This window comes from Perna viridis, chromosome 2 (assembly GCF_037379345.1).
Source record: "Perna viridis isolate PV_CMFRI_1.1 ecotype Kerala chromosome 2, ASM3737934v1, whole genome shotgun sequence".
NCBI lineage: Eukaryota > Metazoa > Mollusca > Bivalvia > Mytilida > Mytilidae > Perna > Perna viridis.
In genome coordinates this window covers 48,418,819-48,443,337 of record NC_142446.1, presented here as the reverse complement: position 1 = coordinate 48,443,337, position 24,519 = coordinate 48,418,819, and the positions used below count along the sequence as shown (strand labels likewise).

The window sequence follows — 24,519 nt, the reverse complement described above, 5'->3', positions numbered from 1 at the left end:
AGAAAATAAAACATGCAGTTTTCTCACAATATTAGCATGTAATCAACAATTTTGGAATAAGTCCGGTGACTTTTAGTATAGATTCTTATCATAATCCAATATGGGATGTAGGCATGATACCTTGAAAAACAAGTCTTGAAGACATTTTAATTTCTAAGTGAAATAACACTAACAATATTAGCAAGTCTTCTTGTCTGAGAATTAATGGTAGCAATCTTAGGCATGAATTTCATCAAAATCTGTTGAGAAATGTTGTCTTAAAAAGTACTTTCAAAACATATTTGAAGAAATATCAATAGAGGATATAACAGGAAATGATTGTGAAAGCAAAATGCATGAGCAAGACTCAGGCAGGACAGAAACCAGTATCAAATTTCATATGATAAAGTTAAATATTTCAAATTAATCAAATGATAATTGATATGGCACTGGGCAGAAGCAAACATGAAAATAAAATGTACAATACTGTTGTACCCAAAAGGTCATAATTCTTAACAAATTAAATGCTGGGCAAGGAACAGTTATATACAACAGGAAATGCCGAACACTAAACAATCGAAGCAAGTGTATCCAACATAAAAAATATATATTTTAAAAAATACACCATATTTTGGTGTGTATTATGTGCACATTTTTACATAGAAATCATTTCCAGAGCATGGGGGTGCAAATTATACATTAATACACAAGAATTGGCCATGAAATTAAATATTTCTGTACGTGAAAAGACATTGCGTAATGTAAACAAACAAACCGGAAGTGAAATGTTGCTGACACAAATTTTATCCAATCATCAAATACATCTTTAAGAATTAAATTTTTAGAAATATTTACTTCAAATCATGTTCAAATGACTTTATAACATGTTTCAAACTAAGGTTGTACAATATAGCATGGTTAGAAATTAATATGAAACAACTAAAAACCAAAAAGTAAGTAATTCCTTTTTTGTCAAACCCTCCTTATCAAATGCTTTTACAGCTGAAAATGATTATTCTGATATTTATTTTGATTGTTTCTTACAATTTTCTTTCTTAAAAGTTTTTAAATGAAAAATTGTGAAATTTGAATTACAGCCAAAACTGGAAATGTCTGATTTTCCGGACTTTTTTTTTAGGACAAATGTGGCAATGGGGACACATGATTCATTCTGGACACAATTTTTATGGGGATAAAGCACCTTTTGCTGTCATTTCTAAAACACCCAAGCCAAAACCACAACCAGTACTATTATCATAGCAGATACCTGCAATTTTTCTTTAAACATAAATTCCTGACAAAATGCACATCCAAATAAGCTAATCAACAGCCACAGATTGATTGATTGATTGTTGGGGTTTAATGTCCGAGCAGCAATATTTCAGCTATATTCAGATTATGAACACGAAATGGATGATAAAATGAACATGAAATAATGATGAAATGAAAAAAAAATGGATGGGACACAAGGATAATAGGGTCGACAAATTTTGATTGCCACTAGAAAAAGGGGATGGGTAGGGTCAGGCAATTTAGCCTCCTATGGCAGAGCACAACGTTCCAACTCCTATCGAATACCACACCAGAGTTCTACAATGTGCGAGGAACATGGTATCTTTCCCAACACGGTGCACCACTATGATTTGGTACCCAATTCCACCACCTGGGGCACACATCCCATTTGCTCTGGCCACAGACAGTCAGAGGGACAGACCAAAAGACAGGGTAAAATCTATATACCCCAGTGTTCTGGGATTTTTCAAAATTTTAGGTTTCCACAGGAAAACTCTGAGTGAAAATTAGAAGTTTGCTTTCCAAACTTCACAAATCCTATTAATAAATCAAGCTTTCCACTTTCCAAAGGGAGAGTGAGTTAAATAAACCACTTTCCAACACCAAATTGCACTTGCCCAGGGTGATGGGAAAGTGGAATCCTAGAACACTATTACCCATTCAGTGCATGTGAAATTGGTTTAGAGATTACTAGACCGAATTTCATATTTGAACTTTCCTTCTATTTATGAAACTAAAAAAAAAACAATATGTTTTACAGGACAGGCATTTTTACTAGACATGTCTGTTGGTTCTTGCAATATTTCATTTTCACTGCCCATCAAACTTTGTGGGGGTGGGGGTGTATAATTACATACAACTTTTTCAAAGACTATTGAAAAGTTAACATGGCAATAAACTAAATTCACTGTCGTCATAAAAATAGCAAAATAAAAACATGAATGTGTTTGGGTCTGACATAATGGATAGTGTAATACATCACCAAAATATTTTACCTCAAAGACTGTGATACACCTGGAGTTATCATAACAGCTAGTTGTCTTGTTGTTCCCACACGCTTCAATGATGATCCCAAAACCAAGCATCCTATTGCGTATGTATCATTCGTTGCCAATGTGACAAATGCTTCTTTATCTTCTGCAATAAGAGATAGCATCAGTTTAATTGCTTAATTTCTTATTGGAATATTAACTTTCATGAATTTCTTTTATTGGATTGGCAGACTTGACCGAGTTATCTTGACTGGAGTCACATTTTTTTTTACTTGTATTATAATAAAAACACTTTCAACAAATATCAACACATGCATTTGATACCAGGAGTGCACTATTTGCCAGAAGGAACAAACATTATGTGGAAGTGGAAATACATGTAGCTACATACTAAATAACGAATGCCATCCCCTACAGCATGTTCATTCCATAAACCAGTATTGCTAAACAAGAAAATTACAACTGCAACGTCCCCCTCCCGTAAAATTTGTGTAACAGATATTGTACTGCAGTATGACCAACTTTATATCATGTGTGATGTGCCTCACAATCCCAAAAAATTTAAACAAAATTCATTAAGTGGTGTCAGAGGAGTTGTGTCCACACAGTATCTCTATATTGTTAAATGCAGGAAAAAATCCCAGTCCTGTTACATGTACATGTACTCCTATAATATTTGTCAAATCTAAATGGTGGTACAGTATGATAAACTATGTATTGTGACTAACAATCCTGCAAATTTTGTAAAGACACATGTACATATGTACAACCCCTATATAATAGCCTGAATACTATTTTAATTGAGCAGGTCTAAGACAAAGGGAGATACGTGTGCATCCCTGTTCCCAGCTTGACCTATCAAAATATTCAGGCAAATATTCAGCTTAATAATACTATATCATTGCTACAAATAAAATTAAAATCTAGACTTTAATATCAGGGACTTCTTTTTGGCTTTCAAAGATGTTCAGTAAGAAATTTAGTTTTTGCAAAATTTGTAAAGAAGTCTTTAATGTGTTGTAGTTGAGCCTGTTCTATTTAACACACTTGTCAGTTGAAACCTTCATCTGTTCTTCAATATTTCATAAATGATAAACAGGAAGCAAAGAGCAGTATTTTTATCCAAGTTTAATAGGTGGAAGAAATTCAAGATGATAAAAAGCATAAATATATATTTTTTTAAATCTTATGTGCCTGAAACATACATGTATTTTCTGATCTTGAAAGAGATTTAACTGATATAACAGGAATTATATATGGATTATATTGATGTGTATCCTTCAGAAACAGTAGGGAAGTTCCTGACATGAACCAATGACAAAAGGTATTTGAATTCTGAAGAATCAAAAGCCAGAAAAAAAGGCCTTACAAACTTCAGTTATACATGAAATGCTCATGCCACAAAATACTTCTTGATTCTCTTTGGGAACATGAAGTATAGCTCATGAAGGTTGTGTACATGGTTGAGAAAACTTTTGATATTCAAAACAGGAAAAAGAGATGTTTTCAAATTCTAAATTACTTATATTTTTTCAAGGAAACATACTTTATGCATGAGGTTTTCCATCAAATTCATACATAATTTACTTGTTAAACCACGAAATAAAACACCTCATGTTTTCTAACCAAATCTCCAGAAATTTTGAAGGAACCAGTTTATCACTTCATACACATGTACTGGTCAAAGAATAGTTCTTACCGGCCACTAATTCTTGCCAACAGATTTTCGATCCTCTCACGTGAAACAAGTTCATGCTCAAAGTTTAAGAAAAACAAATTGCTGATATTTTGCTCTTCAAAATGAGCTATCATGCGACGATTTTCATAATAATTAAGTTTCAGTGAGCAGATTGGAGAGAAATGCTTCTGTCTTGAAAACAGCGAAATCTACTCTCTGACCAGCAAATGTACATGTATGACATCAAAATTACTGAAATTATAAATCATTAAAAAAAAAAAAAAAAAAGTATGTTATTGTATTGCAATGGACAGTGATCGAATTTAAGGGGAAATACTTGCTAAATGCAAGTTGAAATTCAATTTTGCTAGTAGAAATTGTTTCCACTTGATAAAATTTGCTACTGGATTTCTGTATGTCATACAGGTGAAGACAGTTAAGTCCAGAAATAACCCAAAAAACTTAAAACTTTGCTAGTGCAAATTTTCCGTACTTGATAAATTCAGCTAGGGGAAAAATTCCGAAATTCAATCCCTAATGGAAGGTAATTATGAAGTTGCATAATAATTTATGTAGTAATCTGTGGCCTGACTCCTGTCAAACATTTCATTGACATTTTGCATACATGTGTAGCAGACACATTTGTCCTTGACATTAACAATTCACCACAAGGTCAACTTGAAAGTGAAACTAGACAGCAACTGCAACTATAACTCTTGAGAAAAAATAACAATATTATAACCTTGGCAACATCCCATGTTATAACCAAGTGAAAAGGACAAAGCATGAGTCATATTTAAAGCTAAATGTACAAATGTTAAATCTCTTTAATCAGCAAAAAAAAACATAATGACGTGAAACACCATCCCTCATTCCCTGGTTCAGCAACTCGGCCCACTTCCGTTAAATGTTCTTATTAATATTTTCTTCGAATGTCATTTATATTCTCTTGAAACCCTCCAAGGTCCATTGTTAAACTCTAAGCACCCACATTCAGTAATGCAACAATATTCTAAGCACATGAGTCTTATTAAAAGTCTTACATACCTCGACTAGCCATTCTGCAGCAGTTGCACGTCCCAGAAAGGGAATACCAATATTGACCAATGAAAAGGCGGTGTTGTTGATCATGTGACAAAAAATGTCTGCCTTTACGAAATGAAAATAGAAAAATAATTTACGTGAATTTTAGGTGCTTTTGGGGTTAGAATCGTTCTGATTCCTTTAATTACTATATTCGGTTGGGATATATGGCAAAGGGACCACACAAAAGAATCTCAATACCTTAACCTTTACACAGTTCATGGTAACTATATAGGTACGCCAACATACATTTCTCATCACAGGCTAGACACAGCCCTAATTCAAAGACACGCGACTGCACTGAATGGCAGAGCATTACTGAAATGTATCTGCATCTGTAAACCCTCTTTAAAACAATCAATGCGTATGCATTTAGAGACCTTATAGACTAATTTCCAAAATATCAGTCTATGGATAAGAGAGTGAATCTCACAATTGGCATTTCCATGAAAACTGATTTATTCAACGGGTCATAGTTTTCCTTTCCTCGTTTGTCTACCCCAGACTTGACTTTTTATGAGCAACTCGGTGGGTGTTTCTAGAAAAGCAGAGGATGTTTACCCTACCGGTGCACCTGGTCCATGCTCCTAGTTTTTAGTGGAGTCGGAGTTGCTCATTTACTTTTGTTACTTTGTATGTATGATTTTAGTTACTTTATGTTCTTTGTTGTGTATGTCTGTTTTCCATGTCTGGTCTTTGTCCCTGGAATACTTTCTTTTGATTACCGCTATAACCTTGGTTCCCTTGATTACTCTTCCAAGAGAGATTCATTCTACAATAAGAAATCTTCTTACGAGACAATCTGCTAGCCAAAAGTACATTTGTCATATAATAGATTATTTTTAGAGCTATGTTGCAGGACAGCCTACCTGTGTTGTAGTAGGTAGTGAGATTTAAATAGCAAGTTAATGGACTTGGCTAAAGGATTAATTCTTTAGCCGAATAGGTTTGTCGCTGGCTTGTCACCGAACGGTCTAGGGTTCGATCCTCAGTGGCGGAGTATAATTTTGTAAGTTAAATCATGCTGTCCCGTTACAGTTAAATATCAGCAATCTGTTAGACAGTTTGTCTTAAGTTTCGAGCATGAACTTGTTTCATAGACACTGGAGAGGGAAAAATATATGTTGGCAAGAATTACTTGCCAGGATGAAGTATTCTTTGACCAGTAGGGTTATTGCTTGAATATTGCCCTGAGCAGATATCATATTGTACAAGCTTGAAAGTGCATTATGATCATCTGTAAGGGCCAATATATCTATTTATAAACCCTTCCTCCTTATGGACTTTTGCCTTGATTGGCAGGATAATTGAATAACAGTATATACTGTATTAAGCTCATTCACATAAAAGTGATTACACATGTATGCAAGGTATACTGATATTGAGTCTCCATGGTATATGATTTATATACCAAAAATGCCTTCATATCAGTATATTGTACACATGTATCTTGCATATAATCACTTTTACATTTCCACTGTGGTTCAATATAACTGTAAATTTCCTTTGCCATTTTTTGCTTTCAATAAATATTTATAAAATATTGTTGAAATGTGATCCACAAACTTTGATTTTCTCTCTGTTCTGTACACTGTCAGATATATCAATAGTCAAGCTGTTTCTATACTTTCTGGTGGGTTACAATCACTACACAACTGGGACATTGATACAACATTGAAAATCCTTGCCTGAATACATGCAGGTCATTTCAAGTTCAACAAAGTTTGATACCAGCAACTAGTACACCATGTGTTTAAGTCCATTTCTGTACATTTTTTGTTGGTTTATATTTTCCACTTTGCTTTTGTCAACTATTTAATTTACTCCAGTTTGTTCTTTTTCTGGAGGTTCGCAAATGCTCCTCGGCTCAAAAGATTATGTCCAGTATTGTTATTTTATTTGTTTACCGGACAACAAGTGTTCAGTACAAAAATCAACAATCAGAATGTCTTTGTGTTATCACCAGAATATGTATATAAAAAATGTGAGATGCTGATTAAAATATTGGCACATATTGCACTTTTGATTTCAGTTAATTTGAATGGGTAAAAATTTTATAAAGTCAAGTACTCACTATGAATTGGTTGTTCTATCCACTTCTAAACAGGTAAATATTTTATGATATCAAACCATGGGATGATGTAATACAAACAAGTGATATTACAAATTTGCCATTGTGATTCTATGTAGTGTGGTTGTGTCCTATTGTCTATAAAATATGATTAATAAAAAAATGTCGTGATGATTCTTATATTGTTCTTCTGTAACAACTGGTAATATTGTAGATGGATGATCAACAGGGTTCCAGTCATGACAGAAAAAGGTTTAATAACTCATGAAATTGAAATATTGGAAAAAATCATCTCGCTTTGTTTAATTTCAAACATAAACTCATTGAGGCTTAAAAAAACTTCAGTTGACCTTTAGCAATATTCAACTTTCACTCATTATGAAACTTACATGTATAATTATTCATTCACCTCCTTTGCCAAATCTTGGCAATTCATTTACTTAATGTAACAATATCCTTGGATGTATTGAAGAAGTATGCAATGGATATTTTTCTTTTTCTTTTAGAACATTTTATCAAGTATGGCCAAAGACAATGCTGAGGAGTGGAAAGACTGGATAGGTGAATTATTTACCCCAAGTTATGATGTTACAACAGAAGATATGCTGGGACAGACAGAGGATGTACCAAGCTCCATTAAATCTAAGGTTAAATTAGTGTCAGCTCTAGACCCAGATACTGTCAAAGATGTTTTTGAGAGAGTGAGGACAACTTGTGTCATTGCTGAGGAAATGAAGAAGAAGAAGGAAACTCAAATTCAACAAAAAGACAATAGAAGAGAAGAAAAAGGTTTGTTGTCTTTTCTTTTTTGATTTTGTAATTGTGTTATTGCCATGAAAGGCATGTTACCTTTGTGACTTCACGGACGTGATATGTCATGTATGTGTTGTGCATATTAGAAGAAATTTATGATCCACTGAATTTTGTTGGAGTTATATCTCTTTGAACTTTGAAACAGGGAAGACGTACATTTTTGAAGGCAAAAACAAGCTTTAATTGTTCAGTAGAATGCTAGTCTTTATAGAAGCAGCTTCATGCATTTTCTTCTTTGTTTTTTGTGACTTTTCAAGGGCAACTTGATCTATTACAACCACTTCATTTTTTAGTTACGAATGTTCAGCAGACAGATGAAAAACCTCTAGATTTGGACCAACCTGGCATATGGGATACAGATGAAATTTCAACCCTTAGAAAAGTTTTCAAATCTGTCAAGCAACACAATAGGAAATTAAAAGTTATCAACAGAGAACTTGAAAAGCGAAATGAAGAATTAGAAAATGAACTTGCAAATGTTAAATTACACTTAAACAAAAAAATTCAAGAGCTAAATGATGCTTCAAAAGCAAATAAAAGACTTAAAATTTTAAGTGATCAACTTCAAGAAGATTTGGAACATATAACAGCTAGGATGACAGCAATGGAGCAAATATTCAAAGAAATCAATGAAGAAAAGACAAAAATGGTTAAGGAAAACCAAGGATATAAAATTGCTGCAGATAAAGAGAGACTAGATCGTGAAAGGATAGAACATCAATTAAAATCATTAGAACAACAAGCTTTATGTGAAAAAATGGCCATGGAACAAACTATCAAAATGGAGTGCCAGTCAGAGATCTCAAAACTGCATCAAAGAATAAATGAGTTGTCAGATGAGTTGGACAATGAGAGGAGGTTGCATTACACAACAAGGAAAGGATTGGATCATCTAAGACAACATTTTGCCACATTACCTTTAACTAATGTAGTGCCTCCTAATGCAGTCAAACATGACCAGATTAACAAATTCAGTTATACATGAACTATATTTTCATATTTTTGAAAGGTATAGTTCTATGGCAGCATTTATCATTATTTATCTTTATGAAGCCACATGGCCTGATCTAGAGAGAGAAATGAGCAAAAACTCATTTTTTGTGCTCACTTCTCCCATTTGTCTTTGATATGGAGAAGTATATGGACAAAAGTGTCAATATTGTTATTTTTCAAACAGAATTTAGTAAAACTTCTCCTGGTCATCGATGTCTAGACAAGGCTCTTCAGAAGAAAATTTTTTAGTATATCGTTTTATTTATATTATTAGATTATGAATACATGCTTTTTTTTTTTTAAATCAAATGAATTTAGAAATAAATATTTTCTTACTACAAGATTTCTGCCTACCATTTTTTTGGGGGGTAACTTTTTGACAAACCTTTTGAAAGTCTTAATGTGTCAAGTAGACACTGCCTACAACACAACCCAGTCAAAAAATTTTGAAAAAATAAGTCTTGCCTACCTACCAACCCTAGTTTTTTAAGCACGTTTGCAGAACAATGTAGGAAGTTTTTTTCTTGACCTAACATGTGCAACATAATAGTCAAATCAAATACATATTTGTCATTTATCATAGACATATATTTTTAACTATAAGCATTATGATGAGAACAAACAATTTCCCACTACTCAACAAGCTGCCCCATTATTCTGTCATGTTTACTTTCCTTTCACAAAAAAATACTGGTTTACAAAGTCTTTAAAACAAGACTTTTCACTACATACAGATGTACATGTACATGATGAATTGGCTTTGAACAGTTCTTGATTTGGTGATTATATCCTTCTTACCCATAGGACTTAGATAAAGGACACTAGACTGCTGAATACTATAGTATTATTGCACAAGGTTTTCCATATTGGCTTAATTATTGGTCTGAGGCTAGCAATATTGGACTGAGGCGTAGCCAAAATCCAATATTGCTAGCCAAGGACCAATAGCTCAGTCAATCTGGAAAACCTTATCCAATTATACCTTTATTGACCAACTTGTCCAATACGTCATATTGGCCTAAGCCAATATGGAGTATTGGACAGCTAAATCTCGTATTGGCGCATTTTTGTATATTGTATTGTATTGGCAGTTTTGATCATATTTAGGCAAATATTCGAACGTTAGTGAATAAAATGTAATATCAGACTTAACTTATGACACAATTCTTTGACAAACATTGTGACTTTTCTGTCTATATCTGAAACACCACATTCTTCAAAGGTACCCATTCCTGTACATGTATTTTAAAATCATGTTGATGTTCCATCTCTCTAATTTCAACTGGTATGAAGCTTGAGAGCATGTCAGTGGTATACTGGTCTTGTTTACCTTTACCAAGCCAACTGAGGGAGTAGTCATAACACCAAAAGTTTCATGTTGCCACTATGAACTTGTAAGGAGTGTACATTGTCACCAAGATGGTACATATTTCACTTAATGTAAATTTCATCTAATATCTTTGGCCTTAAGTGAATGTTTAACTGCATAATTTGACAAATGATTTTCATTCTAGTCAGTATCAGTTTGCTTTGTTTTTCTACCTTGGATTTTGCTTCGTTACTGTGATTACCCTTGATTTTACTGTTATAAACTAGTGATATGGAAAATTTCCCAATGTGATTGGTTGTGTGATTATGTATCATTTACTATAAAATCTGATTGATTGACTGTGATGTAGTGATGTTTCTAATGTTCTCCCAACCCTTTTGGTGATGTTATAGACAGTTATTCATAATCACTAGATTCCTGCCATGTCAGATGCCAAATGTCATTTGCCAAAATATTCTAAAGAAATCATAGAGAAAAAGGTTTCATAACTTGATTTTACTTTCTGGACATATACGTAGTAGGGTTCTATTACAAATTTTTATGGTATACATCAATTTATAAAGGTTCTTGTTTTAATTTTCCACTCATCATTAGGAATGCAGGAAAAACGACTCAATAGGTTGCAATGTATCAAGTATCTACACTTGATTGAAATAGCTTAAACAAATTAACAGTACACATCAAATAATCTGTACTTTTTACTTTATTCATGATTAATTCCTTACAGTTATATACAAAAAATGACAAGATGGTGCATATTTACACAATGGAAGTCTGTAACAAACAGAATCTTAATAGTAAATGTACAAGTTACAACTATAACAATTTATAAAGTGTTGCAAGGCCTATACAGAGTATATTACTAATCAAAATGAAAATGATAAAACCCATCGCTCATGCATGTACATGTAACTCAGAAATATTACAAGATCACTTGTGTACATGTGATAAAAAAAAGATTTAATACCAGTTAACAGAAAATGTTTTTTTTTCTAACTTTTAAAAGGCTGTAATTTCAACAAGAAACAGTGGTGTAACAGCATAGGAGATTTTTTTTCAACAGTTTAATCATTTTAATTCCTTAAATTATTTTGGAGTTAATCATGAATGGGCAGACAGACAGACAATAATTCTGGTAGGTAATGGTATACTGAAAATGTTGATTAAAGGGTTTTTAAATAACTAATAAGTTCTGAACTCACTGTTATAAGCTCATATATAACAGGTTCATTTTTAATTGTATCCAAATTATTTGAGAAAAGTAACATTTTGCTGCTTTTCAAATTTTAGTGGAAATAAATTCCTTTTGACACATCATGTGAGACTGAAACAGTATATGTCTACAAATTTCATTTCAATACTGCATGTAGAAACTGAACAAAAAACAATTTTTTACATTGGTTGGTGTTAGCCAGTGATTTTCATACTTTCTATAGGAAGAATAGCTATACCTGTTATAGCAATATATCAAGTTAAAAAAAGATGTAAAAAGATTCATTAAAAACATTCTCAAAGTTGAAATCTGAAAGGACACTTCATACATAAAAACTTATAAACACTCAGTAAAATAATAAACACTAATATTCAAAACTTAAATGCCTATATTTAGGAAAAATCCTATTCCTTGGTTTGTACTTTATGATATACTTTATATGCATAATCCATGGGGTGATCAAGACCCTTTGAGAATGAGGGGTTTCTTAGAAAAATGAAAGGGGGTGTGTGCTAGGACATTTGCCATTTTTGTCAATTCAACACATGAAAATGACAACTTTTCCAGTAAAATGGGGGTTGTCAACACCCTCCATCACCCACTAGATATGCCACAAATCATTGCATTAATTTGAGTAGAAAAGGCCATAAAGTAAAAAATGGTGTTAATACGATTTAAATGGCTAAGAGAATAATGAAAGGACAAATTGCGAGGAATAAACTCAAAACAGCTGTTAATAGGGAAGCTATAAATTAAATATGTAACACCAAAATATTATTCTATTTTTTGTTACTCTGAGAATATCCTGCTTAATTTTAAATAAAACAAGTTTTAATGTTAGCAGCAATTGCTGGAAGCACTTTTGGTTTTTACTTCAAATAGTACCAGTAATGCAAAAATATTTTATAGTGAATTTATATTTGGAGAATAAATGTTTACCATTTATTCCTCTTTCGTCTACCCTGTACTTGACTTTTTTTTAGCAACTCCGGTGTTTCTAAAAAAACAGGATGCTTAACCTACTGCTGCACCTGGTCCATGCTCCCAGTTTTTAGTGGAGTCCAAGTTGCTCATTTGCTTTTGTTACTTTGTTTGTATGACTTTAGTTACTTTATGTTCTTTGTTGTGTATGTCTGTTTTATATGTCTAGACTTTGTCCCTGGATTACATTCTGTTGATTACCGCTATCACCTTGGTTCCCTTGAATACTCCTTAACTGCAAGTATGTCAAGCCAAATGTAAACTCTATAATTATAACTCAAGTACCATGTACAAAAATGTACTACAATTTACAATTACATTCCTACAATACCAGACATGTTTTTACTCAGCTGACAAGTAAAAAAAACAACTCTGGTACTCCACTACCAGAAATACACTGTACAAACAAGAAGTGTAACAGAAAAATCCTCAGGGGAATTGCCTATTCCTTTTTAATACAGACAAAAATTCAAGTCTGCAAAACTATGAGTGAAACAATAGCACATAAAGTAACACTATTTGGAAAATTTACAATTTTCACTATTATATTAATTGCTTTGAACACATGCAAATATTCAACCTTTTGTTTGGGGGGGGATTTATTACTTCCTCTTTTCTTTTCTGTTAAATTTGACACTCATCCTTTCACACAAAATAAAAATACTGTAGATGTAATGACAATGCAGCCAATCAATGGTCACTTTCATGCTATAGAAAAATACTTGATCTCAACCTTACTTCTGTTCAAACTTTAAGTCCTGGTGTTCAGATAATTTCACTGAAAATATGATTTGAAATGCCTTCATCCACTAGTATAACACTTTTAGCCCTGACAACATTCAACTGAAACTTCACTCATGAGTAGACATGAAGAATTCATACTGTAATCTTTACCCAGAATATCTCAGATCATCTTTCCTTACTCTTCAAAGCATGCTGGAATCAACATCTACAAAAGAAAAGAAAACAACAGTGAAAAAGTTCCTGCTATCTCCAGTGTCAAAAAAACTAAAATATAAGCAAATATATTAAAAGTTAGTTTATCATAATATTGGATTATCGCATGAATATTAATAGGATACCGGTAATTAATTTGCAAGAGTGAATAACCAAAATATCACAAGTATAAAAGAATGTCAAAATTTAACAAATGTATGGAATTTGTTCCTTGCACAAATTAAATCTTCAAGCATTCTGAGCAGGAGTAATTACGTTCAGGTGATTCACCAATTGATTATTTTATTCATTAAATAGGTTTTTTCCAATGATTTATTGCTATTTTCAATAACAAAAAATTCTTATGTATATGGCTGGTTGATATTTGTGTTTGTGACAACTTTGTGGGAAAAAGTCAGAGAATGAAATTGCAGCATTTACTTTGAAGTATCAAATTTATTGCGCTGGAAGCATCTGATAACTTACTTTTTGGGGACAAAAAGTCCTGACTTTTCCAAGTTTCAAATAAATGGTCAAGTCGGGGAAAATAAAATTTCAATAAAAGGGGTGAAGGTCCAGGATCTAAATAAAGAAAATTTCATATGTCCTAGGTAAAAATTAGGACTAAAGACCAAAAACTAGAGCAGTAGAATAATTTAGACAAGCAGATTTATCCTTTCTACCTGAATCAAACTCTAACTTCTTAGATGAAGATGAATCTCCTTCTATATCAATGTCACTTTCAGGAGCATTTAGTGCACTTAGAGTCACATCTAAAAGAAAAAAGAAACATGTACTGAATTAAGAATATAGATCATAAGAAAGTTCAAATACTATAAAAGTATTATTTTTCATGTCCAATTTTTGTTTGTTTGGTAAATCATGATATTTGTCTCCCAACAGAAAGGAAATTTCCCATGCCTTTATGTGATAAAGTTGTCAAATCCATGAAATCAAGAATCTACAAACTGGCTTTTTTCCCTAAACCTTTAAAATTGGTTCCCACAAAAAATGTACTTTCACAGTAGATGTTTCCAAAATGAACATGTATTCAGAAACATAACACAAATTAGAATTTTTAGGGACCTGAACTGCTCACATGGAAAATTTGAAACCTGGTGGCCTCATTATTTAAACAAGTGGAACATAAAACGGGAGTACATGTATAAACAAGAGGCTCCCAGGAGTCCGAATCGCTCACCTGGTTCAATTTTGCCTTTCAAAGGCAATAAACTTAACAAGAAGTTGTCCAACAATTTTGACTCAAGAAGACTTTGGTAGGAATTATCATAAGAATCATTTCAACAATTGAAAGTTTGTTTTAATCGATCATAGTTTTCAAGATATTGACTGAAAACTGTAAAAAAAAGTCACTTTTCCCCTTTCAAGGGCAATAACTCTTACAAGGAGTCATCTGAAAACTTTTATCCCTGAAGCCTTTTGTAGTCCTAATAATAAGGATCATTTCAGCTATTGAAAGAATTAGGCTAAACCTAACAGTTTTGGAGATATGTACGAAAAAGTACTGTCTGACCCCTTTGTTCTAGTTCAACAGATCAAAAATCCCCACATCAGTTCTATGCAGGATACCCCTGGAAACAATTGTACCAAGTTTGGTTTCAATTGGTCAAGTAGTGTCAGAGGAAAAGATTTTTGAAAGAAATAACATTAAAAAGTAGCAAAAAAATGTTGAAAAAGGGCAATAACTCCAACATGGTTAAATGGATTGAAATGAATATTTGAACACAAATAGATCTCATCATGCTGAACAATTTTACCTAGTCAGAATTTAGCTAAACCTAACAGTTTTGGAGATATATACGAAAAACTACTGTATGACCCCTATGTTCTATTTTTAGTAATGGGGGCCATGTTTTTTGACAGATCAAAAATTCCCACATTAGTTCTTTGCAGGATCTCCCAAGAAAGATGTGTAACAAGTTTAATTACAATTGGTCCAGTAGTGTCAGAGGAAAAGATTTTAGAATCTTTATTTCAACCCTCTCGTTACTGATACATGTATTTTTTGTTCCATTAATTAGTGTTCCATTGTAATAACTAAATACAGTCAGCAACAAAAAGTCAAACATAACTTCCACTTAGGAGAACAGGGACTGGTCACTTCAGTCTATAAAATATACAAACATAATAGTGACCTGATCTCTATGTTGGGTAAACATTTATATACTCTATATATAATTTACACATACTATGGGAAAGAGAAATTACTTAAAAATTCAGTTACAAAAATCAAATTTAGTACATACTTGCATTATGAATATGTTATGATGAAAATACGAAAATAGGGTGTGTTCTCTGTTTAATTTTAGACCTACTACAAATTGTTTCCTTCAGTCACTGCAAGTTGGGTCAAAGAACACACTATTCAACTATATCTGTTCTGATGAACTTTTCAGAATTCTCAAGCTTTTTCCTTTATATAATGTTAGGGGGAGGGTTGAGAGCTCACAAACATGTTTAACCCTGCAACATACTTCATGTGCCTGTCCTAAGGCAGGAACCTGTAGTCCAGTGGTTGTCTTAATTTTTATGTTCATTGTTATTCATTTTATGTTTTTTTTTCTATAGATTAGGTTGATTTTAATTTTTTATGAATAATTTCACAGCCTTTTGGGGCCTTTTACCTCTTGCTTTATGATATGGGTTTTGCCCATCATTGAAGACTGTGTGGTGACCTGTAGAAGTTTAAATGTTTGTTGCTTGACATTTGGTGGATGACTATCTCCTTGGCAATCATACCACATCCCCTATTTTCATATTTGCCATCATGAAAGCTGAAATTTGATTGGCTAATCTGAAAGGTCATCTAAACAGAAGGTAGAAGTTGAGTGGATTTAATTTTTTCTGTTCTTTATGTTTGTTTCAACATAACAGACCTTAAAGAATGTCACTTTACTCTTTAAAATAACCCTACTTTTCCACAACTTTTAGCATTACTTATCACTAAATGCTCATTTCATTTCAACAATACTTTACTGATATTTTCTCCAGTTGTAATGAGAAGGCTTTACCATTATGTTTTTGTTTTTTGGTGTGTTGAGTATGAGCTGCTCCTGCAGATGTTGGGACTGTCTGTTTTTGTACTACTATTTTCTTAGGGGACTGTTCTGTTGGCATTGGCAGGCCTGCTTCCTCAAAAGACTTTCTTTTTAATTGTGTTTTAATCTGTGTTCTACAATATAAAATATATACCTGTAGTAGGGTATGTAAGTCTCATCACATGACTTTGTAATTTTATGAGAATGGGTCCTCGTCTATCATTCAAATACATGGAGATTCGTCATTAACACATCAATGGGTTCAATATTAAAAGCAAACATTTTTGTGTGTAAGAATACTGATAAAAAATGACAAATATCTAGTTCTACATGATAAAAATGTTAAGAAAAGCATAAAATGGAAAATTTTGCATTGCGATTGCAGCATTTTGATTTCCTGGAAGTAAACAATAAAATGCAGATCAGTCTTCGGATTTCAATATGTTTTAGGTTGGAAATTCCGGAAGGGAAACTGAAACTAGAATGTGACTTACAAACCCTATTATATTATGTCAACTAGAATACTGTAATCAATCTCACAAAGTAAGTTGTTGGATCAGCTTGCAATGATCTGATATTAATAAAATACTGGTACATTCATGCCCATATGCCTAAATTTCCTATAAAATTTAATCAAAATGAATTGAGTAGTTTGGGAGGAGTCGTGATATTTCACTCAGAGGGGGAAAGTGAACAATTCTAATATAATGTGCTTCTTTAGATCACAGCCATGGTAAAAAAAGTCATCAACACATGATCAACATTTTGTGCAACATATTGGCCGTGTCTACTCAAAAATTTGAAGAAACTAGTCATACTAAAATCAAATTAAATCACTGAGACTCCATTTTATCAATGTTTTACCATGGGCTGGCCATTAATGTTGTTATATAAAGCCTTGCTGTTGCCAAAAAAATGGGAGTTTCTGTGATTTAATTCCTCACTAATTGCACATCATTTTTGTCAAGAAGCAGTAATTTCCCAAACCTTTAATATTTAAGGAATAACCTTTAAAAATGATTAACTTGTTGAATTTTAATACTAAAATCAAATGAGGAATGACTGATATATTTTTTTTGGGGTCTATGAAGAAATAACCTCAATCATGTGGTGCACACTTAATAACTTGTGCAGCAAGTTATTTTCAAGTGTGCATCCCAGGCATTGAGGTTATTTCAAATAGACCCAAAAAATAATTGTGATTCAAATCATTGTCTCATGAACTACTGTATGAAATTTGCACTCCAGAGGTCACCCCGTTTACTTCTATATAATTTAAACTATAATCCTCCTCATCAAGGATTATAATTTGAACTTATTTTAAAAATACAGCATTACACTGTAAAAAAAATCCCCACAGAATAAAAAAAACTGAACTGGTAATTAATTTGAGTGGGTCTGCAGTCTTATCCAAAATATTAATGTATACACAATCCATTATAAAAAAAATTACTGTAACCATCCTTTTAGAAAAGATGAGATTTATTATCCTACCAGAGCAGAAGGTCCATGCACCAAGTTTTTTGTGGCGTCTGAGTTGCTCATTAACTTTTGTTTCCACGTGAATATAATTTTGGTTATTTCATTTTCATTGTTGTGTGTGTCTTTTTTTTCTATATCAAGTCATTATCCTTAAATTATGTTCTTTTTGATTAACATTCGAATCTCAGTTCCCTTGATTTCCCCTTTACATGAATACTTTTCTTACATTTTGAAGATTTATTACATATTCTGGTATTAGTTTATGACTTTTTCATGAGTGGTATGTAAAGACAACTACATTAGATTATGTACATATGTATACAGTAATAACCAATAACTTGCATTGTTCTTGTTTTGATAATATTGCTAATTTTGTCCAAATCATCGCCAAATCTCTTTACTGCATTCTGCAACATTTCAATTTCTTTAGGAGTCCACTTTCCACTGAAAAATAGAAATAATGGTACATTTACTGTTAATTTAAAAAAAAAATTCAGCTGAAAATGTATTGAAAATTTTATCAATTCTAATGTAATTAGAGACAGCTCACTTTACCAGGTTCACAAAAACACATGAAACTATTTTTTCTATTAGAGGTTTCTGGAGCTTACTTCAATACTGTCCCTTAACTGCATATTTTGCAACATCCTCTCTAGCCTAGGGTTCCAGTCCTGTCCCCCATCCCTTGAAGGGAATGGGACAGGACCAGAAGCCCTGGCTAGCGAAGATGATTTTGCAAGAAGTTGATACATATATGTACATTTTGTGCATGTTATTTACCCACATTAGCAATACATCTAATTCATAGTTGTATGTCAATAAAATCTTGAAAAGTTTACACACAATTAAATGCTGTTTTCCATACCAATTCATATATACTACATGAATATCAAAATTACAAATATGTACATATTTTCTTTTGTCTTTGTGTACTGGTACAAATGTATCTTCAATTTTTACTTATGTTCCCTATCATACAACTTCCTTACTTGGTTGCTTTGCTTTTACTAATACTATCAGTATAATAGATTATACAAATACAAGATTTTGCAAATTTATTCTTCATGCTGGTTACAATTATACAGCCTGATATGTACATGCACATCATATGCATGGAAACTTGCAATTGACATTGACTTTATGAGGCAGTGTCAACAAATATTTACAACAGGAGATCTTTACAGAAAATTACTGTAAATGCACACGTACATGTACATGTACAATTTATACCAGTATGTAAAATTCTTAAAGATTTCTTTCAATACAGACAGGATACATACAGCTTCAGGCTTTTGCCTTTAAAACTTCTAACTTACCTTGTAGGACTGGGTTCATTAGTTGGATGTAACTGCATTGTTAGGTCACCTAATTTATTAAATGCAACTCCAGCTGCTGTAAATATTTCCCCAACCTATATATGAAAAACAAAATTAAGAATTTAAGTATGTTTGTTTATTTTTTTGTCTACATGTACTTCACCCAATACTACTATAGAAAGCTTGTATTGAAAACAAATGCTCATTTCTCCCTCTAGATTAGGTCATCTTTGACATTTGTTACCAAGCTAGACTAAGAAAAGGTCCTACCATGACCATTACCAACTGTTCCTGAATTTAGGACATGTACATGTACTACATTGTTTAAATGAATACAAAATGTTTAACATACATTTCTTCAGGTTAAGCTCTGTCTTTCAGGTACAGGTTTAGGGTAATTGAAATAAGTAATTGCAATCAATTACAATTAAATTCATTTTTGGAAGTAACTGCTGAGTATTTGTAATCGAATGAATTTTCAATTACATGTATATGAAAGTATTTAAATACTTTTTGAAAAAATTGCTTTTTTTAAATACTTTTCAATTACAATTCCAATAAATTGCAATTTAATGATAAATACTGTTTTCTGGAGGTAGTTATGTATGCTAAAAGAGCAAGACTGATCAAACAATATGAATAATACATAATAAAAAAATAAATAAAAATAATCATATTTTGAACAATATTACAATAAACCAGCGTTGATTAGTTTTATTGATTAGTTCAATTACCAGTACGTTTTTGAAAAGAGTATATTGACAAACATCAAAATAAATTGATTACATCTTGGATCCTTTGTTACACTTTAAGCAGTTTTGTTCCTGTCAGTTTAATATCTTAATCCACCTTGGACAGTCTTTAACCTGGTCTAACCTAAAATTCTCCAAAACCTTTGTGCTGAATGTTATAAATCAAGCTATGCGTTTTTAGGATTGAAAAATCAGGGATGTCCTTTATACATTGTATGTAGATGTTCTGTAACATGAATGTCTCATAACCATTCTGTTGGAAGTGATGTTAATAAAAAATGACATATGCAATTCGAATTTGTTTTAAGGTGTCTATGAAAAAACCAGGCAGTTGGTTCTGATGTTTACATGGACAGCCTCTCATAAATTCTAACAAAAAGGCATATTACAGGAAGTCTCAGATATTCCTGTTGGTTAAGGCATCACCAATATAACAACATACATGTAGCAGTGTATTTTCGACAAAATCAAATGTAATTTGAGTAAAAATAGCTCCGTCCCCGAAAAAGTTGCTAGTTTCAATGATTAAAAACAAATCAAATCAAAGATAAGGATAAAATAAATTGATTACATCTTGGATCCTTTGTTACACTTTAAGCAGTTTTGTTCCTGTCAGTTTAATATCTTAATCCACCTTGGACAGTCTTTAACCTGGTCTAACCAATGATTAAAAACAAATCAAATCAAAGATAAGGATGGCTAAAACTGTCAACAATATGACCTCCAATCTCCTCAGCAGAGGGAATATATACTATGTATCAGAGCATACATGTATAAGCTTGCATAGTTGTACATGTACATGTAAGTGGAAAATCAGGAAGTGGAGATCGTATTGCACCCAAACGTTAACAAAAAGGTGTTATCATATAAGACTTAGGAATGTTATCCTTTATGGCATTATTAGAAATGCTGAACAATTCAGCCAAGACATTGCAGATCATAACATTACCGAGAATGTATAAGGACAATTCAAACCTGATACATGTACATGTATTGGGATGATTTAAACCATATTGGAAAGTATTTGTAATAATACGCACCAAGGAAGCTTTTAATTGGTTGTATTATCAACTGGGTCCTCTATACTTATACTGTATTACCAGAAAAAAGCAATATCTGGTATGCATCATCAAGCAGCGTGTACATGTAAATCACCAGCTTAAAAAATAGCATCATGGCAGCTCTATTTTCATATACTTTTAAATGCATTTCAGAACCTCACAAGTCTCAGAAACATTTGCTAAATTGAAACTTTGATGAATAAAAAAAAATCCATTCACAGCTTTTTCCAAGATAGGGGTGGTCAAAACAGGTCGCCCGAAAGTCTACAAAAGTGGGGTATACAGCTTATCTATTACATACAATTTGGCTCTAACAGGTGAAAATGCTCAGCTCTTACATTTTTTGTTGTTCTAAACCTCATCTGTATATCAATTTTATGTCAAGACAGTATACTGTTATTGTCTATATAATCAGGGCTGACAAAATGAAAGGTGGTACTTTCTTGTACAATGTGGCTGAGGGACTGGTACATGTATCTGTTATCCAAGCTGAAGATGATCTGAAACCAGTCAGGCTAAAATGCTTCAAAAGATCTAAGATATATACTGGAGAAAGACCATAATTAGGGTTTTTTTTGCAGAATTTTGAAAGCTTTAGTAACTTTGAGAAAATGTTGACCATTATAATGACATCTTTTTAAAGTAGTATTTGCATCTGACATAAGTAAGAAATTTCAGTATTGTCTGTTATTTACAGCACTGTGAAAAGACCTTACACAAAACTAAAATGTACATTGCATATACATAAAGCACATTATTTTTTTCCCACTATCATGCAAGCATGTTTTTCAGACAATCAATATAGCATACCTGAAATCTGATTAAAAAAGAAACTCCCCAGCCTTAAAGAATAATCAAAATTAGAAATCCTTTTACATTAGCTCTGATACTCAGGGACCATATATTATATACACCCCTGACGTAATTGTTAATGTCTTTAATATTGAAAAAAGGCTGTTTTCTGCATGGCTGCCCTTTGAAGAAACACAAAAATACATCTAGCATGGTGTAGATATAAATATTGTCAAATAAGTATTTTACTCTATGTTGCTTCATGAAATTCAATTATTAGTACAATTTCAACTCTAGACCGAGTTAAAGACAATTTTATGTCATTATTTCACAGTAATATTTAATATACGTCTCCTGAGGAGTTCATTGATACATGTAGCATATACATGTATGATATTTTCAAGATTGTTAATATTGCCAACATGCAACTACAAAATATAGTGACACCAGGGTAGTGACCAAGTTTACATTCAAGTTTGATGTACAAAAAATAAATGATGAATAACTTTTTAAGTAATTCTGATACAAAGTTAAAGTTTCCCAGTAGAAATTTTTACCAGCATTTTAACTTTATAGACCTTAAACTGGGTGCATTATAGTCATACTTGAGTGATCAAGAGATCAACATTTACTCCATGTAATTGATGAAATAAGTGATTGTTTACACAAATTTTTAACACCTATACTCGGCGTCACATAAATAACATACTGTTAAAATTTGAATAAAAATATTTATTACGACTTTATTGTTTGTTTGTTTGTTGGGGTTTAACGTCCGAGCAGCAATATTTCAGCTGTATCCAGACAATGAACACGAAATGGATCATCAAATGAACATGAAATGAAAAAAAAAAGGATGGGTCACAAGGACAATAGGGTCGACAAATTTTGATTGCCACTGCAAAAAGGGGGATGGGTAAGGTGGGGCAATTTAGCCTCCTGTGGCGGAGCACAAAGGTTCCTACTCCTATCGAATACCACAGCAGGGTTCTTTAACGTGCGAGGAACATGGCATCTTTCCCAACATGGTGCACCATGGTTTGCGGTCAGGTTTTCCGTATTATAGCCTGACAACCCCAGCATGTAACACGCCAGGGGTACCCCATTCCACCACCTGGGGCACACATCCCAGTTGCTCTGTGGGCAGAGCGCCTAGCCCCCGGCTAGGTTTCTGAGCACTATTTAGTCGCCTTTTACGACAAGCTTAGCGCTGCTGCAGGCCTATTCTTTTAACACCCGGACCTGCACGGGGCATGACTTTATTGACACCTACCGTTGTTTAAATTGTCTTAAATGACTTGCTAATTCGTTTAGCCAAACGGCTTCTCCCTAAACAAGTCGCTTATTAGCTTAAATCATGCGTAACAAATCCTTACGGGAAAATCCCATACTAATATCCGCCATGTTGGTTTCTACGGGACGATTTGTTTACAAACGAAGTGTGTAAGTTCCCGTTGAACTCCGATGACAATCGTCTGCTTGATCAACTTCTCAGTATTGTACGTTGTTCGCGTAAAATAAATTAAAGATATCCGAAATAACGCCGAAATGCATCCTGGGATCTTCAGTTTTTGGACAAACCATTTAAACGTAAACAACATCTCCTAGCAACCCGATCACTGTAAACATGGCCGACTTTTTACAATGTTAATATTGGCACCGAGAATTAAAATCTGACCAGAATTTAACGATTCAATGTTTAGGGAGAAGCCGTTTGGCTAAACAAATGAGCAAGTCATTTAAGACAATTTAAACGACGGTAGGTGTCAATAAAGTCGTAGAAAATATCTTTATTCAAATTTTAACAGTATGTTATATTTGTGACGCCGAGTATAGTGAAAATTGTAATTAAGGTTGGGCTAATTAAACTGTCACTTTTACAAGTGAAACTATGTTGGGCTTACAACTCTTGATGGTTTTTTTACTTTCAAAGATTTCAGGTGACGAAATGAGACTATTTTCGTCATCCTGAAGTCTTCCAACAATGACGACATTAACGAGCGTGAGAAAAATCACTGGTCATAAGAGCTGTGCTATGCCAAAGCACTGTGCTATTTATAATAAATGAGAACACTGAAAACTCCACAATATCTGAATTCAATTGAATTCATAAACACTGTAATCGAGTCAAATCAACTTGAAAACACCACATTAGATTCCAATGAAATGGAGAACTGTATCTTCGCTCTAACTGGCAACCACTAAATGGGTGGCTATCTCTCCTTTCCGTAAAAGCCAGATTTTGGATTCTACATGTATGTATAATCCCTTTAAGGATTCGGCACTGGAGATATTTTTTTACCATCACCGACAAACAAAAAAATATCTCCAGTGCCGAATCCCTAAAGGGATAAGTATGCATACAGATGTAGATAGAGTCTAGTCTACAGATTGAATGAAATCTACACTGGCAAGTATTAAATCAATGTTTCTTCACCTTTACACAGGCTTTAGCCTTCGGGGGTTCACCTATCTCATTTGAATTGAATTTGAATTACTATTTGGAAAGATGTAATGATTGAGGGAAAAAATAGCTTAATACCTTGCTTGCAGAACTCATTTCTACAAACAATGCAATGCTCAATGTCCAGATGTTAGCCGCTATAATTTGTAAACCGGATGTTTACACTTTTATTCCGGAAGTCCATCATTAATCTCAATAAGAAACTTGAATTGTAGTTAATTCGTCCTCATC

The 24,519-nt window shown here is 32.9% G+C and overlaps 3 protein-coding genes across 8 annotated transcripts in view; 1 reads left to right on the top strand and 2 right to left on the bottom strand.

Moving 5' to 3' along the window:
• LOC148625496 (uncharacterized) overlaps window positions 1-5,029 on the bottom strand; it is a 55,187-nt gene extending 50,158 nt beyond the window's left edge. For all 4 annotated transcript variants that reach the window (XM_088569087.1, XM_088569086.1, XM_088569090.1 and 1 more), the window contains exons 1-2: window positions 4,990-5,029; window positions 2,268-2,409 (exon numbers count right to left, since the gene is read on the bottom strand). In XM_088569087.1, the coding sequence (XP_088425213.1) occupies window positions 2,268-2,409; window positions 4,990-5,002 (155 nt within the window). In that variant the 5' untranslated portion in view covers window positions 5,003-5,029. The remainder of the gene's footprint in view (window positions 1-2,267; window positions 2,410-4,989) is intronic.
• Window positions 5,030-5,057: 28 nt separating this feature from the next.
• On the top strand, window positions 5,058-10,054 carry LOC148625495 (uncharacterized). 3 transcript variants are annotated; one of them, XM_088569092.1, is made up of 3 exons: window positions 5,058-5,145; window positions 7,603-7,885; window positions 8,203-10,054. In XM_088569092.1, exons 2-3 carry the CDS (start codon window positions 7,618-7,620, stop codon window positions 8,892-8,894), a joined length of 960 nt encoding a protein of 319 aa, XP_088425218.1. In that variant the 5' UTR covers window positions 5,058-5,145; window positions 7,603-7,617; the 3' UTR covers window positions 8,895-10,054. The 3 variants fall into 3 exon arrangements, with proteins under 3 accessions (XP_088425218.1, XP_088425219.1, XP_088425217.1); XM_088569093.1 differs by having other exon boundaries at window positions 5,118-5,255; window positions 7,602-7,885; XM_088569091.1 differs by lacking the exon at window positions 5,058-5,145 and adding an exon at window positions 7,052-7,132.
• Window positions 10,055-10,917: 863 nt separating this feature from the next.
• LOC148625494 (BPTF-associated chromatin complex component 1-like) lies at window positions 10,918-24,469 on the bottom strand. Its single transcript, XM_088569084.1, has 6 exons — window positions 24,367-24,469; window positions 19,220-19,314; window positions 18,246-18,347; window positions 16,395-16,555; window positions 14,046-14,135; window positions 10,918-13,375 (listed from the first exon to the last, which is right to left on the bottom strand). Exons 1-6 carry the CDS (start codon window positions 24,382-24,384, stop codon window positions 13,353-13,355), a joined length of 489 nt encoding a protein of 162 aa, XP_088425210.1. The 5' UTR covers window positions 24,385-24,469; the 3' UTR covers window positions 10,918-13,352.
• Window positions 24,470-24,519: the final 50 nt, after the last annotated feature.